General features: G+C 34.9%; 1 protein-coding gene across 4 annotated transcripts in view; it reads left to right on the forward strand.

Annotated features, from left to right (window-relative positions):
* RABGAP1L (RAB GTPase activating protein 1 like) overlaps nucleotides 1–19,875 on the forward strand; it is a 701,003-nt gene that overhangs the window by 464,416 nt on the left and 216,712 nt on the right. For all 4 annotated transcript variants that reach the window (XM_087438180.1, XM_004425016.3, XM_087438183.1 and 1 more), the window contains 2 exons: nucleotides 4,949–5,074; nucleotides 7,300–7,443. In XM_087438180.1, coding sequence (XP_087294306.1) covers nucleotides 4,949–5,074; nucleotides 7,300–7,443 — 270 coding nt within the window. The remainder of the gene's footprint in view (nucleotides 1–4,948; nucleotides 5,075–7,299; nucleotides 7,444–19,875) is intronic.

Here is a 19,875-nt window from a genome sequence, read left to right on the forward strand (position 1 = left end):
TGTGTGGTGATGGGTTGTAATTAGTATTTTGTGGTGAACATGATGTAGTCTATGCAGAAATAGAAGTATAATGATGTACACCTGAAATTTTTACAATGTTATAAACCAACGTTACTGCAATAGACAAAAAATTAAAAAAATAAAGGCCGTATATGAAAAGCCAATAGCTAACCTCATACTAAACGGTGAAAGGTTGAATACTTTTCTTCTAGACATGCAGATGGCCAACAGGTACATGAAAAGATGCTCAACATCACTAATCATCAGGGAAATGCAAATCAAAACCACAATGAGATATTCCCTCACACCTGTTAGAATGTCTATTTAAAAAGACAAGAGATAATTGTTGGCAAGGATCTAGAGAAGAGGGAAGACTTTTGCACTGTTTTTGGGAATGTAAATTGGTGCAGCCACTATGGAAAACAGTATGGAGGTTCCTCAAAAAATTAAAAATAGAACTACCATCTGATCCAGCAATTCCACTTCTGGGTATTTATCCTGTGGAAATGAAAACACTTAACTCCAAAAGATATGTGTACCCTCATGTTTATTGCAGCGTTATTTACAATAGCCAAGACATGGAAACAACCTAAATGTCTATCAAGGGGTGAATGGATAAAGAAAATGTGGTGTATACATACGTTGGAATATTATTCAGCCATTAAAATGGAAATTCGTGGGCCGGCCCGGTGGCATAGTGGTTAAGTGCGCATGTTCTGCTTCAGCGGCCGGGGTCTGCGGGTTTGGATCCTGGGCATGCACTGATGCACCGCTTGTCAAGCCATGCTGTAGCGGCATCCCGTATAAAGTAAGGGAAGATGGACACAGATGTTAGCCCAGGGCCAATCTTCCTCAGCAAAAAGAGGAGGATTGGCATCGGATGTTAGCTCAGGGCTAATCTTCCTCACAAAAAAGAAAAAGGAAATTTGTGACAACATGGATGAACCTTGAGGGCTAAGTGAAACAGTGATATGCTTTATGCTAAATATGCTAAATGACATAAGTCAGACAGAGAAAGATAAATACTGTCTGATTTCACTTATATGTAGAATCTAAAAAACTAAAGTCATAAAAACAGAGTAGATTGGTGATTGCCAGTGGTGGGGAATGGGAGAAATGGGTAAGTATGGTGAAAGGTACAAACTCCTAGTTATAAGATCAATAAGTTCTGTGGATGTGATGTACAACATGGTGAGTATAGTTAGCAATACGGTGTTGTATATTTGAAAATTGCTAAGAGAGTAGACCTTAAATGTTCTCACCACAAAAAAACAAAAATTGTAACTATGTGAGGTGATGGTTCTGTTAACTAACCTATTGTGGTAATCATTTTGCAATATATATATATATCAAATTATCACTTTGTAAATCTTAAACTTATACAATGTTATATGTCAATTATGTCTCAATAAAGCTGGAAAACATTAAATGGTATCAACTTACAATTAACCTATATTAAAAACAAAAAGTAGTTAATACTGAAAATTAATCAGTTAGTAATTTTTTTGCCACTTTTTACTGTTATTTATGTTCTTGAGTATGTTTATGTCTGTTTTATGTGTATGGTGGAAATATAGATTCCATCTGCACATCACTTCTCAACTTCAGTCCATTTATTTTCTAGTATTTCATGAGTTTTGGTAAAGGCCAAATATTGCTAATGCTACAGCAAGCCTTCTATTACCCCATTTGCTATTGGAATTATTACTATTATATTAATTTGCATTGACAAAGCTATAATTTATTATTGTCAATAAATTTTTCTGCCATCATTGAAATTATTAGTGGCCACCAGTAAGTGACTATTGTTTACAATTTGCAAAATATGTTTTCATATCATATATCTTATGTTTTATAATACCACCAATCTAGGCTCAGCCTTCACTTCCTATTATTGACCGTTCACTGAGGTATAATATCTTCCTTAAACAGATATTGTCTTATCCTTAAACAGATATTGTCTTATCCCTCTGAAGCAAAATACCATTATAAGTCAATATGTGAACTTCCTTTTTTCTTTGCAGTGTAAATATCAATCAGTATTTGTTGTTTAGCCATATCTTATACATTTTTAGATATTTATTTTCATTTTCTAAATCTTTAACATTTTTGTTAAATTTTATGTGCTTACTCCTGGTTGCTGTTACTGCTAATGAATACGTTAATTGAAAAAAGAGAAATACCGAGGGAAGCTTAATTAGACATGCTAAATAGATCCCATTTAGTCTTTAAACTAGAAAGAGAAGGTTGCATTTCCACTTTCCAAAGGATTATACATGTTTCTCATTATTTTCTCACTCGTTTTGTTAGCAACCTTTCTCTGTCTTCACAGGCATTCATTTTTAGTTTTATGATTAGATAGTTCTGAGATCCCATAAGAGCTTATTATATCTGACCTTAGTCTTCACAGATAGTCAGTATTGATTCTACCCCAGCTGGATTGGTATGTTATAGGTTTAGTCCACTGTTTTCATGTGGCACGTGAACTAACTGAAAATCAAAAACTTGGCTGTATTGCTGAAGCTCGACATGGAGGGTACTAACTCTGAGACTACCTCCCTCCCCCAAAAGTAGATATATTTAAAAAAAAGAGAGAAAATGGTTACAGTCTGGGCTTGTCAATTTTATTTTTTAAGGATCAAGTTCAAACTTCCAAATACTTTAGTTTTTGAAGAACATTTGTTAAATATATTGTTTGTGTATGTGTGAGAGAGAGAAAGACAATAGACAAGGAGGCTGGGAGGAGGGAGAGAGCGGAAGGGGAGAGAGAGAATTTAAGCAGCATACTAAAAGCAAAGGAGAAATTTATGTCCATTTGTCATTTTCCTGAATAATTTATCCTGATCTGGCCCATACCCAGCCATTCCTCTACTCTAGCTGTAGTGATGTCTAACTCCTCGTCCACACACCCAGCCTCCCTATCCCAGGACTTCTGTGTCTGTGTGAAACTCAAGCAGAGTTGCCTATTCACTTGTCCCTTGGGAGGGCACTATACCTGTACCTCTATCTCCAGGGTCTAGCACAGTGCGTGCATCTCACATGTTCAGTGACTGCATGTATGAATGCTGAAAGGTGTTTTTTGTTTTAATGGTTTTACCACTTTCGGGGAAATAAAGGTTTATCTTCTTTATAAAATACCAGATTGTAAAATACTCAACTTATCATCATTCACTTAGAAAGAGGGAGACTTTAAGTGAATTAGTTTCTCTAGGGCTGACTACAGTTATCTTGCCTGGGGCTTTCTTGTATAGCCATTTTAGTAGAGATCTGAGAGGAAGATGAAGAGGCTTAGAACTTGGTGGTAGGAGAAGTATTGTAGACCATATATGTGCAAGTTAGTGTCGCTTGAGGCTTCAATGACAGAATTGCTAAAGCAGTAAAGAGTACAGTGTGCTCATATTCTAAATAACTGAATATGAGCAGAAAAATGTTTGCTGACGTGAACAGCTGGGGTCAAAGCCAAGGCCCCAGACAACTCATAGATAAAAAAGAAATGAGCAAATATTTAGAGAATCAAAATGACAACAGCTAAATATACTTATTTAACTTTAGGATATTTTATTTAACTAATTTACGTATTTCATGGTTTATAAGTAGAAAATATAAGTGGCTGATTTGTATAGGAACTTAAATAAATGGTTACATTTCTAAGTGGGTAAATAGAACTCTATTTGATTTAGTTATTTAGGCAGGAAGTTAGTCTAACAAAAGTGTCAAATACTATAATCAGCCAAGGTCAGACTTTTCAAAGAAGCGACATTTAAAGTAGATGTTTACATAAGAGTTACATCCTAAGACACTGAGGAAGAACAATACTTTATTCTGTTTGCTTAGTCTAATTTCTAGAATGTTGGATATATCCCTCTCTAAATTCTTTCAGTTTATTGATACAACAATTTAGAGATTTGTTCTTTTAATTTCAGACTTCATTCTCTGTTCAGATAAAAATACCTCTGGGAGGGTATAGGGTATATTAGACTTTATTGGTCATTTAAATCTTAGTGATAGAAGCTCATAGGTTATTTCCTGAAACTGTTTTTTATAGAAAGAAAAATAGCAACATCAAGAAGACTCTGGGAGTGGCTGGCCCGGAGGCGCAAGCGGTTAAGTGCGTGCCCCGACGCACTGCTTGTCGAGCCATGCTGTGGCGGCGTCCCATATAAAGTAGAGGAAGATGGGCATGGATATTAGCTCAGGGCCAGTCTTCCTCAGCAAAAAGAGGAGGATTCACATCAGATGTTAGCTCAGGGCTGATCTTCCTCACACACAATAAATAAATAAATGAATGAATGAATGAATGAATAATAAATAAAATCTAAAAAAAAAAAAAGACGACTCTGGAAGGACAGTATTGCACTATCTGTCAAAATTAAAAATGCATTAATCCTTTGACCCAGGAATCCCTCTTTTGGAGATATTATTGAGGGAAAAAAAGCAAGATTCATCACAGTGTATATAGAATGCTATCTTTTATGTAGGAAAGGGAAAAAATAAAATAAGAAATATAATTATTTGCATAAACACTGGCAGGATACATGAGAAATTATTAAGAGTAGTTATGAGGTTATGCAAAAGAGGTAGGGGGAGGCAGGTCCGGGGATTTCTGTACATGGGGATAGAGAGGAGTGAGACTTTTACCTTTATATATTTTTACATTGTTTTGATTTTTCAATCATGTGACTGTATTACCTATTTTTAAGATGGCTTAATGAATGAAATGACACGATGATTAAAATTCACAAAAGAGAGAAATTCATCTCAAGTGAGGAAGCTGGAAGCTTTGAACACAGATTTTACCTGTGTTACTGCAGAAGGCTGGCTCTGAAGAACTTCATTCACTAGAGGCCTTTAACCATTAATGCAGAGGACTAATAACATGAAGGAACTTTCCTGACATTCTGGCCAAATGCCACTCAGTCATGTTCTATATGTATGTGTTTTCCTGTAGATGCCAGAGGAACAAGCTTTCTGTGTTTTGGTGAAAATCATGTATGACTACGGTTTACGAGATCTCTACAAAAACAACTTTGAAGATCTTCATTGCAAATTCTATCAGTTGGAGAGACTAATGCAGGTAAATAAAAATTAGGAACTTTTATCACTCAGGGATTTGTTGAGTTATAGAAAAAGCCTAATAAAATTGATGAACAATAATGATTTATGCAAGTTTAATGGAATTCTACAGAAAATGTAAATGGGTTTGGTTTCTGACCAATGTCTACATTGGCTTTAATATCATAAAACATTTATTTAATCGTTGACCATTTTTAGAATAGTCTTCCATTTTAAATATTCAACTTTAATGCTTTGAAGTGTGCACGTAGTAAGTTAAGTCAATGAAAAGATTGCTGTGTATTATTTGTAAAGAAATGAAGATATTTACAAATAAAAATTGAAATTCTTAAGAGCTTTCTCTTTATTAATTAGCACCAGTACCATATTTAGGTCTGCATGTAGAGAACGCTTTGAGGAGACAAAAAGATCTTGATAAGAGAGTAAGAAACACCTAAAATATTGTAGGGACATAAAAATTTTTCCCATATAATTTCCTGCTCTCTAACAATGTTCTAACTTTTTCATAATATGTATGTGTAAATTTATATGTATGAGAAACATTCATATTTATGTGTGTGTGTGTGTGTGTGTGTGTATATATATATATATATATATATGTCAAATATTACATAATAAAAAGAATTGTGAGCAAGGGCAAAATTGTTGACCAGTGCTGATAAAAGGAATTACTGAGTAGCTTTGAAATTCCACCTGAGGTTGGAAATCTTAAATTTATGATGGGTCTATGCAGCATGTTTATATGGCTTTCTCTGTATAAAGTATTGAGAATCCAAGAGAAATGTGAAGGAAATATGTGAATAAATTGATTCTATATTGGGGAAAAGGAAAGTGATTGGGGGGGAAGGTTAGTGGGATGTGACAGAGGATACTGGTAGGAGCTCATTGACATGATCTGTCAGGAGATATCTTGAGATAGGTATCTGAAGAGGGAAGTGAAGCCAATAGGAGACTGCAAGACTAGAACAGGGGAGTGGAAGAGGGCGAGTTTGCTGTGAGGTTAAGGTTAGCTTTATTGGGAGAAGGGAATACAGGAGGGTAGAAGAACTTAAATGTGAAGAAGAAATAAAAGGGAGGAAGGATGTCAAATCAACTGTAAGCACAATGACAAATGGGCATTGAGGGGAGAAAAGACTGTATGGAAGAATCTGGTAACTATGGACATTAAAAGCAAGAGGCTCTTTTTAGAGATTGAATTCTTCCAAGTAAATATTTGGGATTATTCACTTTTTTACTTTTTATTTACCTTTTATTTACAAAAGTTCATATTTTTTTCAATGGTTAGTATTAAGAGCTCTGAGAGTCAAATAAATGTATCTGATAAATTAGTAGCAAGTTCCTGGTACGGAAGGAACCCAAGATTTTTCTGTTAGTGTTGTTTGTCTGTTAAGTGGATGACCGTTTGGATACCCGATTTAAAGTACCTGATGGGCACATTTGGTTGCTTTTCAAAGAGCATCTTGTGCAAGAAGAGGGTTTTTTTGTTTTTGTGGTCTGTTTATGAAAACAAAACTAAATTGGGCTTTTTTACATATCTTTGCCTTTGCTCTTCAGTTATGGGAACAACTATGCTAATGATTTTTACTTTGCCTTTCGTGCTTTTGAAAAGCATTTACTTGTTTAACTTAGGAAAAAAGAAAAAGCTAGCATAAAGGCATTTTTAGAAGACATCCAATTTCCTACATTATACACCTGCACAATTTCTGTACTTTGCCATTTTTAATATGTCAAAGATTTTTTAAAGTTTGGTTATGTTTTGGGCTTTTCTGAGTACCCCCAAAATATACAGAAGTGATATCATAGAACGCAGATGATGTAGATATTAAGTGGTCTCCAAAGAGAGGATACATTTCTTTCCTAGCTAGTTAGGAGTTGAGCTCTGAATGAGTGCTGTGACGTGACCCTGGAGTCATGATTTCAGTAGACTGCAGGTGTTCTATCAGAGCAAGCATTTCCTACGAGCAGTCAAGCGAGCAAGAGCAGTCAAGCGAGCAAGAGATGATCTTTGTTATCTGTTCATAACAAGTCTGTCTTTATTTTCCTTGATTCTCTGTTATATCCCCAATTCTTATCTCCTGTCATCACTTCTGTATAGTTACATATAATTCAACAAATGCTGTGGTAAATTGAGAGTGATCTCAGAAAGCTTGTCATAAATTGCAGTTGTGGCAGGAAATAAAGCTTCTGCAGTGTTCCTTCCCCTCAGTTTTCCACTTTGACTTTTAGGAGCAGTTACCGGACCTGCACAACCATTTTTGTGATCTGAACCTGGAAGCTCATATGTATGCATCCCAGTGGTTTCTCACTCTTTTTACTGCCAAGTTCCCACTCTGCATGGTCTTCCACATCATTGACTTACTGCTCTGTGAGGTAGAGTGACTCCCATCTCTTACCTAAACCAAAGTAGAAAATAGTTTCTACCGAAAATGGTTACAGTTTTTTTCATTTTCTTTTTTCCTGTGACATTAAGCCATAAATACTGACCAAAAAGTTCTATTTGAATTTTTAGTAAAGACTATTTTAATTGTAATTTTATTATTTGTGAGAAATGAAAATGTTAAGGCATATATAATTCTTACAAAGTAAAATGAGGTAATTAAATTTGTATAATTAAATTCATAATAAGCCTATATCTGTGTAATAAGATATTACTAATATAAAGGACCTTTAAAGTTAAATAAATGAATTTAGAATCAGGTATTTTTAAGAGTAATGCAATTATACTCCACGAGTGAATATAAATGAAAGTTTTATTGTAGTTAAATCCTCAATTCGTAAGATCTCTCTTATGTATATGATGTTTGAGACTTCTACCAGATGATAGAGAAGTGACAAACTAAAGCTTCTATATCATATAATTATATTTTTATACAGTGGAATATTTCAAAAATTAGTTTGTAAAATTCCTTAGTATCTGTGTTTGTTTCTTTCATTTTTTTGAGTTCCTTAGATGGCTACATTTATTTACTTTATTCTTTTAAAGAAATAAGCAATATTACACAAACGTACATCATATACTGCCCATCAAAATGTTTGATAGTCTTAGCAGTAATAGGAAAGTTGCTGGATGAGAATAAGGTTTTTACTGGGAATATAAATGTATATAAAAATATAACTGTCTTAAAAAGCTGGAGTAATCAAAAGTATAAGCCTAATATAATCTAGAGAGTTTTACTACATTACTTTTCTTATACAAAATTGCCTCTTTCTTAAAAGACTAACCATTTTAATCACTCTAGGACCTAGAAATTTAATTATAGAAATGAGATTTAAAAAGATACAATGTATAAGCTATATAAAGCATAACAATTATTTCTCAGTCTGTTACAGCAATAACCATTTTATATACAAACATAGCTGGATTTTGTTCTTCAAAGGTTCTAGTTGGCAGTTGTACAATATTTGAAGGTTGCAGAGCATATTGTAAGCGTATAAGATTTTTAAACATTTGTAATATATTTTGATAAAGAAGTGTTGAATGCCTTGCTGTGGGTCACAGAATAAGTTCCCAAATTCTGAATATATAACAGCTAGAGAAACTGATTTATAATACATTAATTCTCCTATTTGTTTTACTTATAAATTAGTTTCTAAAATGCCTATCTAAATTTACCCTTAACGAAGAAGGCAGAATTACAAGCTAAAGCCTCATTCAACATCAAAATACTGTGGTCACGGTATGCACAAAGCAAGTTTAGGCATTTGTACTAAGAACTCCACTTTGCCTAATTATCCGAATTGGTGTGGTGAACAGTTCTGACTCCTCTAATTTAGTGCAATACTCTTTGAAAGTAAAAACCAAATTTGTATCTTTGAGTTCTTATAACAAGGTAATACTAAAAGTTAGTTTTGATGGATAAATATTCATAGGTCTATAATCATTGCATAATAAGCCGAGTTTAGTATTTCATGGTATTTATAAAAATAGGAAAGTGAGGGTATGGCATTTTAACAGTTTTATCTTTATATATAGTAGAAGCTTGCAAATCTTTATTATCATTGCTTCACGTTTTTTTGCTGAAAGAGATTATCTAGATTCATACTAGATTGGTTCTATAGTGCTCCTTATAGAAAAGAGAATGAAATTAATATACTCAATCATACCAGTCAAATTGGATTTCTCAGTCACTTTTGGTAGAGTAGTAATGCTATCCTTTACCACACTGGAATGGTGACTTTCTAAAATTGTCTGTACCTGAATGGTACTGTACCTGACATTGGAGCACTGTCCATGGGTCTTCTGGAACCCAAATTCACAATTTTTCATGAAATTTCATCTTAAAAATACTTGAATTTCTAATGTCAGTTGCTAAGAAAATTAGCAACATTTATGGTAGGAAAAGGAAAGAAAATTTATAAGCCTTCTCATCACCTGTCAACTGTGGTTCATAATCACAATGTTTGAAAGATCTTAATGCTCATTAAAATTAATGAAAGCATCATGGATGTTACTTTCCCTTCCCTTAAACTTGTACTCCAGCTGTTTGAGGAAGTTGTATAGCTTCCAAAACATGGAGTAGGTTGTAATCACAGCATCATGGTAACTAGGGAAATAAATAACTTCCCTTAACAGAATAAAGTAACTTTTCAAAATAAACTTTATTGGGAACAATATTGTAGAGTGCTTCAGGATATTCATTCTTTCCACTAACTCGTCTTTGTCAGAGGACTGTTTTGCAAAGGAAATTTTTAGATAAACTTTTATTTCCTGCCTGTCTGTGTTTTCTCTTTGCCCCTTTCCTTCTTGTAGTTAATAAAATATTTATATCAAAACTATTCTTTTATATGTGATAAAATATTTTAAAAGAAGAAATGGTAACATAGTCTTAAATAGAATCATCCATAGATGTTTGTTTTTGTCATATTATCTCTTTTTTAAGTAGACAATTCAAATCTTGAAGGTATGAATTAACCTTTAGTTACAAATGGAAAGCTAAGAAATTCTCAGATGGAAAAGTGTTGATTTTTCAAAGTTCATCATTCTGACCAAAAAAAATCTATTGTTCTATAGAGTATTTTGTTCAAAGTTCCTATGGCAAAGTGAGAAAGAAAGACATTGAGCTTGATACTTTACACTTAGAAAGCATGTCATCATTTCATATTTTCCTAAGTTATATGCTTTTAAGGATTTCTTCATTCATCCTGAGGTTAAGAATATGAAGTTAATTTAGTAGCAGAAAAGGGAAGAATTTTAGTAGACTTTGGCAATGCAGTCTGAATGAAAAACTCCTAGTTGTTAATAGTTATATTTAAAATGTTTATTTAAAGCTGAGTATATGGTGACTTGGGTTAATTCCCATGTTTAGTGAAGATGGATGGCAACAGGATTTGAAACTAGAATTTGAAAATACATTTTCTTATATTGAGATGAATGGAACTCTCTGTAGATTGTCATTTAGCCAATAATTGAGATGAAAATTATTTTTTAAAAAAGAGCAAAACCTTCTGTTTTATTGACTCCTCTGTCTATGTGGAGAGATAAGAAAAAGGCTAAAAGTACTAACAATTATAGTGTAAATAGTATGCTGTTAACCCACCAAGAATGAAACATTGCTTTTTAAAGAACTTTTTATTGAAGTATCACAAAATAAAAGAAAATGTGCAAAAATTAGTGTAAAACATGAAGCGTTTTCACAAAGTGAACATACTACTGTAATGAGCACCCAGATGAAAAAAAAGCAGAACATTATCTGCGTTTCAGAAGCCCTTCTCCTTTTCACTGCCCCTTCAGTCCCTACCCCTCCAAAGGGTAATCACTATCCTGACTTTTAACACCAGAGATGAGTTTTGATTGTTTTTGAACTTTATATAAATAGAATCATACAATATGAACTCATTTTTCTCTAGCTTTTTCATTCATCATTATGTTTGTGAGATTCATCCATATAGTTGCGCCTAGGCATGGTTTGTTTGTTCCATTGTGTGAATATACTACATTTTATCCATTCTTTCATTCTATTGTTGATGGGCATTTGGGTCATTTCCAGATTAGGGCTATTATGAATAGTCTTGCTGTGAACTTTCGTGAACTTGTCTTTTGATAAACTTACATGTCCACTTCTGTGGGTGCACATCTAGGAGTGGAATTGCTGGGTTAGGGCATCCGTATACTAGGGTCTAGTAGATGCCGCCAAACAGCTTTCCAAAGTATTTTGAGCATTACCTTTCAAGTTGTTTTTATTCAGTGAAAGTCTTCCTTGTGATTAAGGGCAGGTTTTTGTTTTATTTTGTTTTGGTTTTTTAGAGGGCAGGTCCGGGATCAGATTAGAGTTCATGAATATGGAACAAAATGAAACTCACTGGTGATTGACCTCATTCACTTGATCTCTGAAGTTGTGTACAGATGGGGACTAAGAGCTAGATCTAAGAGCTGAATCATTTTTGTGCTTATGTGAGAGATGTTACCCTGATGGGGAAAATCCACACTGTTTTCAGTTATAGAAGAAGTAACGTAGAGACAGTTTAACATTGGAGTTAAGATATTTGGCGATTTAGTTAACCCTTCCCGTACCATCTTGTTACTGTACCTATATATGTTTCAGTTTCTTTCTGTGTAAAATGAAGCTAACAATACCTATCTCCCAGGTTTAGGGATTAAATGAAATTATGAATATAAAGTGTTTATTAGCACTGTGCTTGCTACATAATAAATATTCAGTTAATAGCATTACCCTCCATTCTACTCCAGCCACCTGTATAGCCCTTTTAGTTGCTTCTCAGTTTTTTCAGTTAACTAGCTGACTTCAGAGATTCTTAAGAGAGGGTTAACTAGCTGTTGGTTCTTTAATACATTTCTAACCACCTTTGTTTCCCCTCAGTTGAGATGCTTCTTTGCTAAAACCAGAATTTTAGCCATTGACTTTAATGGAAGTTTCATTTTATTTCCTTTTGACTAGTGATTCAAGTAGTTCTCCAAAAGTGCTTTTTTCTTCCACCTTCTTTCAAAAGACTTAAGGGAAACAACATTTCTTTTAGTCTTGACAAGATAACTGACAGCTGGTGTATGAAGTTGACTCTTCCCAGATAGTTCAATTTTTGGAGTATCAAATATATTCAGCTTTATATAGTAACGTGATATTTCATGAAATTTAAGGAAATCATTGACCCTTCAAATTAGAGTGTATTTCCTGCTTCTCCTTTCTTCTTTGGATGATGAAAAAAGTGACAGTATTACAATATATGATTAAATACCACCAAGTATAATCCCCCTTTCAAAGCAGTTTCTGAAGCTGTTATCTGAAGAGTAGATTCATTATATAATATTCTTACTCTTTGCCCTCATTTTCCTCCCTCCAACAGTAATATATTGAATTTTTTATTGAGATATAATATATGGCACTACGTAAGTTTGAGGTGTACAGTGTATTGGTTTGATACATTTATATATTGCAATATGATTGCCATGGTAGTGTTAGCTAATACCTTTATCAAGTAATGTGCTGAGTTTAAAACACATCAGAATTGGCTGATATGAGGACGATTAAGGACATAAATATAAATTTTTCTGAAAACTTTGAGTAATAATTGGCCACACAAGTAGGGAAAAAAATTACTTTGACTAACCAATGAATACTGTATAGATTATTTTAAAGTTTTATTTATCAATAGAAATCTGCAGGGCTAGAGAAGAAACTCTCTCTAAAATCTTGTTTCTAGACCCTAACTTCCTTCCCACCTACAAGGGTCTTTATGGTGCTCTCATCAGTTGTTTTACAGCTCTTTCTTGTGTTTTCATTAATTTTGACATTACAGAAAGAGGCAGAAACCTCAAATTAAAATGGCAGAACCATTGTCTGTGCTTCCTCTGATCTTTAGAGGAATATTCATTCATTCATTCTTTCAGCAAACATTTATTGAACTCTTACTAAATGCTTGGCATCATTCAAGTTTGGGGATACAACAGTAAAGAAAAAGCAGATAAAACTCTTGTCCTCATTAAGTTTTTATCCTTGTGGAAGAGACAGACAATAAACAAATGACTAAGTAGAATATATAGTATATCAGAGTGTTAGGTGCTATGGAGAAAGATAAAGGAAGGAAGAGAAATGTGGCAGATCTTAATAGTGTCTTTTGAACATTGTAGAGAATTTAGATTTTACTAGACTGGGATGGGAAACCACTGGAGAGTTTTGAGTGGCATGCTCTGATATATGTTTTATCCTGATCACTCAGGTTGCATTGTTGAAAAAAGATTGTGGGAGAGTACAAAGGGAGAAGGGAGAGACCAGTTAGGAGGCAATTTCAGTAATCTGGGTTGCTTGGACCAAGTTAGTGGCAGTGGAGGTGGTGAGAAATGGTTGAATTCTGGACAGATTTCAAAGGTAGAGAGCAAGGACAGGATGTGCTGATGGATCATCTGGGGTAAGTTTTGTTGATTACATGTTTTCATTTAATGTAGTGGGAGGGAAGGATGGCTGGTTGTTTGGCTTCTATGCTTCAGGGAGCATCTTAGAGACAGATGATGTGGAGTGACTGGGGAATCTTATTGTTACATGCTTTTTTTTTTTTTTTTTTAAATTTCAGGTTGCCTTTATTCTTTTTTTTTTTTCCCCCCAAAGCCCCAGCAGATAGTTGTATGTCATAGTTGCACATCCTTCTAGTTGCTGTATGTGGGACGCAGCCTCAGCATGGCCGGAGAAGCGGTGCGTTGGTGCGCGCCCAGAATCCGAACCCGGGCCGCCAGCAGCGGAGCGTGCGCACTTAACTGCTAAGCCACGGGGCTGGCCCCTGTTACATGCTTTTTTATGGCAATGCTTGGATTACAATTTCTCTGCAATGTTTGTTCTAGAAGCAGCTTTTTGTACCCTTGGGAACATTTAAGGTCAATATTGGTACCTTTAAATAAGAAATATACCTGTTCAGTAACCCACAGTATTTAGTTGTTGTGTGTTTAGTCCTCATAATCAGAACAAAGATCACTGACTTAAAGTTATACTGTGACAGATTTTTTTTCCGATAAAAATCTTTCAGTTCATCATGAATTGGAATAACTAAAGTTACTTTATATATATAAATATATATATAGTGTGTATATATATATGTATACACACAATGTATATACTGTATATAGAGAGTATTTTTTGTTTCAGAAAAACTCATAGCAGTTAAACTGTGTATACATGGATAGAATAAGATAACTAAACATATTCTGTTATTTTTATGATTAAATATTTTAAATATACCAAAAAAGCATTAAAACATACAGTGAACTCCTGTGTATCTACCTCTCTGGTTAAGAAATAAAACAGAAGCAATGAAATTAGCTTTCTATGTTATTTCCTCTTCCAGACCACACCCTCCTTTGCTTTCCTCAGAGGAACCATTATACAGAGTTCAATGTTTATCATTCCCATGCATGTCTATGTTTTTACTACGTATGTATGTATCTCTGAGCAACTTATAATTGAACATATTTGGACAATATTGTACTCACTGGTTTATCAAGTCCACTTCCAAAATAGGTCTTGAAGCCTGTCTTCTATCTCCAAGCCAGTATCGTATCCTATTCGGTAACCTCCTAACTGGTCTTCCCACTTAAACCGCCTGTCTCTTTTATCTCATTATTCTCCATAGCATCCAGAAGATTTTCATAAAACACATATCAGATCATGTCACTCTTCTGCTGAAAAACCGGTTAAATAAAACTCACATTGTTTCACTTGGCCTGTAATCTTACCCTTCCTTCCTCCCCAGTGGTGTCCTAGGGTCAGTCTTTCTCTTACTCACTGTACTTCAGCTTTGGCCTTCTTTTAGTTTCTGGAACACTTATGATCTTTTCAAGTTGAAAACATTTGTCTTTTCTTTCCCTTCTGCCTAGAATGTATCCTTCACTCTTTACCTCGCTAGCTCCTTCAGGTTAAGATTAAATGTTACTTCCTCTAAGGAACTTTTCCTCATCACTCATTCTTAGGTAGGTCCATCCTTTTACTTTCTCTGTTAAAACCTGTAGTAGGTGGTTATTTATTTACTTACTGTGTATTACTTTTCAAATGCCTATTTCTTTCACTAGATTTTAAATTTCTGAAAAGAGAAGCCATGTCTTTTTCGTACACTAAGTATGCCTAGTCAACTTGTAGACACACAAGAAATATCTGTTGAAGGAAAATAGGAATGAAGAATTAGTGAATAAAATTATTTTTATTAACTTCATTTAAATGTTTTTATGAAATCACACAGGCTGAAAAATAAGTTTGCTCTTGAGTTTTAAGAGAAAAAAATAAGTTAATATCTTTAGGAATTCCTTCTGTTTTAGTTAAGATATTTTAAGAAACAGAAAACCAGATATAGTAGCTCAAGTACAGTGAGGTTTATTATAAATATAGAGGGAATCCACGACATGATGAGTAAGTAGACCTCAGAAAAGACAGGTACCAAAGAAACTCCAGGCACTCATATATATTGCTCTGTATCTCTGTCTATGAATTGGACATTCTCCCTTCTTTCCTGACCTATTTTTCTGTGGCTTTGTTTTGCACAGAGCCTAAAATATCTCAGAAAGGTCTACCATCACCTTTCAACTCTAGTGTCAACAGTTCTTGGCAATCTCCTTATGTATCTTTTAGACAAAATTCTTGAGGGATAACCTAATTGGTCGTAAAATAAGCCTGCATAGTCATAGGTTACAGGTATTTGTCACTTTAGGCTAGTTTTCCATCTCTTGTCCAATATGCTGTGGTAAGGCGTACTCTTGGCTGAGTCACATGACCTACAGCCCACCTAACATGGACTATACGTGGAGGCAGATTTTCTGAGAAGAGTCATTGGTGGATCTGGTACAACAAAACATTTCTAATGTGCATATACCACCTGGACTAAAATTCTTAGTGTTGCCTGCTTTGAAATTTAGGGTTTGATAAATAATAATATGTATTAAATAAAACTCTAATGCATCTCAAAAACAAACTATTTATTATCCTGCCGTAGATATTTATTTAATGAGAATGGGGAGCACAGTTTTAATATAGAGTATAATCTTAAAAATTATGGTCCTCAAGGTTGAAGTGGTAGCAATGTTCCAAATCATTTTCATGGTATAGTTTTTGTAGGTAGGGTTTTAAATAAAGACAGCATGTGACTTTGATCTATATAAATTATTTTAACGATTATCTGCAAAGCTATATAAAGTATTTGAATGCTTCTCATTGTCTGGAAATTGGATTGTGAAAGCATCTTCTAATACTTGTATTAAGACTGGTCCATTGCAATTATTAGTAACAACAGTCCTCCAATGTATAAATTATTTAGATTGTTCAGTAGAGAAGGAACTCTGTCATACAATATCTGCTGGAAGTAGATTGAAAATGACACCTTGTCTTGGAGAGTAGTTACTTGCCTTCACCATCCAGTTTTATTCATAACCAATTTTTGTTGATAAACTCTCAGGCTTCCCTTTTTAAGTCTCAAAGATTTGAGGATAGGATAGTGGCAGGCTTTTCTGGAGAATATTTCTGGGCCACATGCTGTACTAAAAGCTTTACATACTTTGTCCTGTTTGTTCTTACCTTCTCTCAACAGACTGTTGCCCTGCACCTTCCTCACCTTCTAAGTTGGCCAACTTACAAATAGTTTTTTGTTTTTGTTTTTTAATTCACATGAGCAGTAGTCTGATTATTCTTGTCCATCTCTATAGCAGGTAGACCAGTAGTCTTTGCTTCTCTTAAGAAGCCCCCATTATCTACTCTCATTTAAAGGTTGGAGTCTTATTAATTCTCGGCATCAGTTGAGGTCTCTCAGTCTAAGACTCTTGACCTCATATCCCCAATGTTCCTTCTATGGTTGAGCAGAATTTCACCATGAAATGGCTTCTTCTGATGCTCCTGGTATTCTTCTCTAGCTTCCTTTTTCAGCTACTTTACCATCAGCATCCATTGTTATGCATTTTGTGTGTGTGTGTGTGAGGAAGATCAGCCCTGTGCTAACATCTGCCAATCCTCCTCTCTCTCTCTCTTTTTTTTTTTTTTTGCTGAGGAAGACTGGCCCTGGGCTAACATCCATGCCCATCCTCCTCCACTTTATATGGGACGCCACCACAGCATGGCTTGCCAAGTGGTGCGTCGGTGATGTGCCCGGGATCCGAACCGGCGAACCCCGGGCCACCGCAGCAGAGTGCGTGCACCCAACCGCTTGCGCCACCGGGCAGGCCCCCATTGTTAGGCATTTTTAACCAAACGATGGTTTGATCTTTTTATCCTTTACCCAGGGCCTTTTAATTATATCCAGACATATAATATCCAGCTACCAGTACTAGAATTGCTGATTGCATTGGATAAAAAGAGGCATAATAGGACCTTCTGGTCTCCTGCTTTTTGGATTGTCCTATCACGGTTTTCAGAAGCTTTTATTTTTTAGAAGTCCACTTGACATTTTGCTTCTTGTCTATGTCCTAGTAATATAGCCCATTTTGCTCTTCTTTGCTGAGGAATAATGCCAGAACAATTTCCTGCATGTTCCAATGGCTCATAGACCTATTGGGTTGCAGCTTGGACTGCATCACTGTCTAGTAGTTGTTTCTTACTTAAGGTGTTTACTGGTCATGGTCTAGTTGTTCTCCAATATTACAATGTGGTAGGTACATACTACTTCTGACTAGTTTTCTCGTTTATGCTAATTGACAGAGAGGCATTTTGTCCATAAGAATCCTTAATACAGAGAAAAATTAGTGCATTTTTAGTATTCATATTCTCCTTTTCTCTACAAATGTATTTAAAAGATCATTTATTAATATTAATATGTGACTCTTTGTAGAAGGATGAAAGATAGATATCCAACAGTACTGATAAAACCTTTAATTTAAATGCTCTTTTTTGTATTAAATACAATCAAAGCACATTTTATCTAATAATTAAGCAGCTTTCAACCTGAAAAGTAAACAGTTTAAAGTAAGTGACTATGGATTGAAGTTGATAGTGCTGAACATATTCAGATACCATGAGTCAACCTTGAAATACACGAAATTTTCAGGCTTCTAAAAAACAGGTCACCTTTAGAAGACAGATATTACTTTCCCTATTCACCTATCTAGAAACATGATCCAGTTCTTGTCCTAGATCTTACTTTTTCCCCCAAAATCATTATAGTTGCTTTCTGTTTATGTCTCATAATGCACCACATAGAAATTTTACAAATATTCCTTGTTCTGTGAGAATCTCTTTCTTAATATTAGAAGAGCATAATGATACAGTCCAATACTGAAAAAAAAAATCAACTGTACAGCCGATCAGTTCTACAGGTGAGTCTTAAAAGATGTATAGAATAATTCTTTTCTCCCAGTTCAGGTTACCTGTTGTAATCCATACAGGACTCATCTGGGGGTGAGGGGGGAATCGGGGGGGTGGGATTCCTCTACATGCTTTTACTGGTCTCACCTGCTCCTCAAGAGTAACACCTGTGTCTTTTCTGACACCCCTCCCACCCCCCGCTGCTTCAAGGAACCTCTCTGTGAAGCTTCCTCTATCTTTACTTATTTTTCCAGGTTCTCCATCTTTTACCTTCTGCTTTTACTCCTTTACCCTGTGGTCTTTCATTTTCTGCTTAAAGGGTTTTTGGCCTGGGTTTCAATTATTTAGTTTGACCTGATATTACTCTGGAGAATGTTTCTGATCCAACCAGGCTGAAAAAGAGAGTGAAAGAAAACAGCTTGCATTGGTCCTCAGGATCTGCTCTATACAAGACAGTCAGACATTTCTCTCTACCAAGATGACTACCTGTTGGTATAACTTTGCTCTTAAGAATCTGTACTTCATTTCTCTTTTTAGATTTGTATTACAAAAGACCCTCTTCTTTTATCCTAGGTCAGTTTGTGCCCAGTTCCAAAAGAAAAAGCAAAGTTATGCTATGCCCCAGGAAGAGAATGAGAGAGCAGGAAAAATTCTGTCCTGGCTCATCCAATGGTGCAATTGGATTTTACCTAGCCCTTAACATTTAATAATCCCATCCATTTTTGAGACCCTCAGTATTGTTTGTCCTCATGTACTAGTCTAGTGACAGTAGAACATTCCTCTAGCTATATCAGGCTGAGTATGAGAGTGGTGGAGACCCAAAGCAGCCTACATGAATCCCTCTTTGGGAGGTAGGGAAAGACAGGAGAGAAGATCATGGTGAACCTACAGCCACTGCTGGTGTGATGGTCTTAAGTACCAGTGTTCCCTCAGGTAGAGGGCCATCTCCTTCCTTGTAGTGCAATATATTTTCTGAGACTTCTACCAGTCTTTAAAATGACTTTTTAAAATTGTGCCAGCTAACATTTTTTTTCTGTGTATTTTGCTCTAAGAAATATGAGCCAATTTTCTATTATCATTGGTAATTAAAGATAAATTTGGATTTTATCTGAAATTTACTGATAAACCTAAATTACATTTTACCCACCATATTAACTATGTTCAACTTTTGAATCTTTACAAGACTTGATAACAAATAATATTTTGAACTTAGTGGAGTTTCACCCCCTTTACCTGATCTTCCAAATCATAGAACTACTATTAGTAAATATCTGTTAAATATTCCTAAGTTCAAAAAAAGAACCTTGAATTTAATCTAGCATTTGGATAAAACCCTTGAAAAAACTGAGTGTTGGTTACAACAGAATAAAAGAAATCAGAACTTTTCCTTAATGGGTTAATTTAAGGATTTATTTAGATCATATATAGCCAACATCCCATATAAAGTGGAGGAAGATGGGCATGGATGTTAGCCCAGGGCCAGTCTTCCTCAGCAAAAAGAGAAAGATTGGCAGATGTTAGCTCAGGGCCGATCTTCCTCACACACACACAAAAAATTAAAACTTCCATGTTTCAAAGGACTGTC

This window comes from Ceratotherium simum, chromosome 2 (assembly GCF_057802395.1).
Source record: "Ceratotherium simum simum isolate JZ-2026a chromosome 2, ASM5780239v1, whole genome shotgun sequence".
NCBI lineage: Eukaryota > Metazoa > Chordata > Mammalia > Perissodactyla > Rhinocerotidae > Ceratotherium > Ceratotherium simum.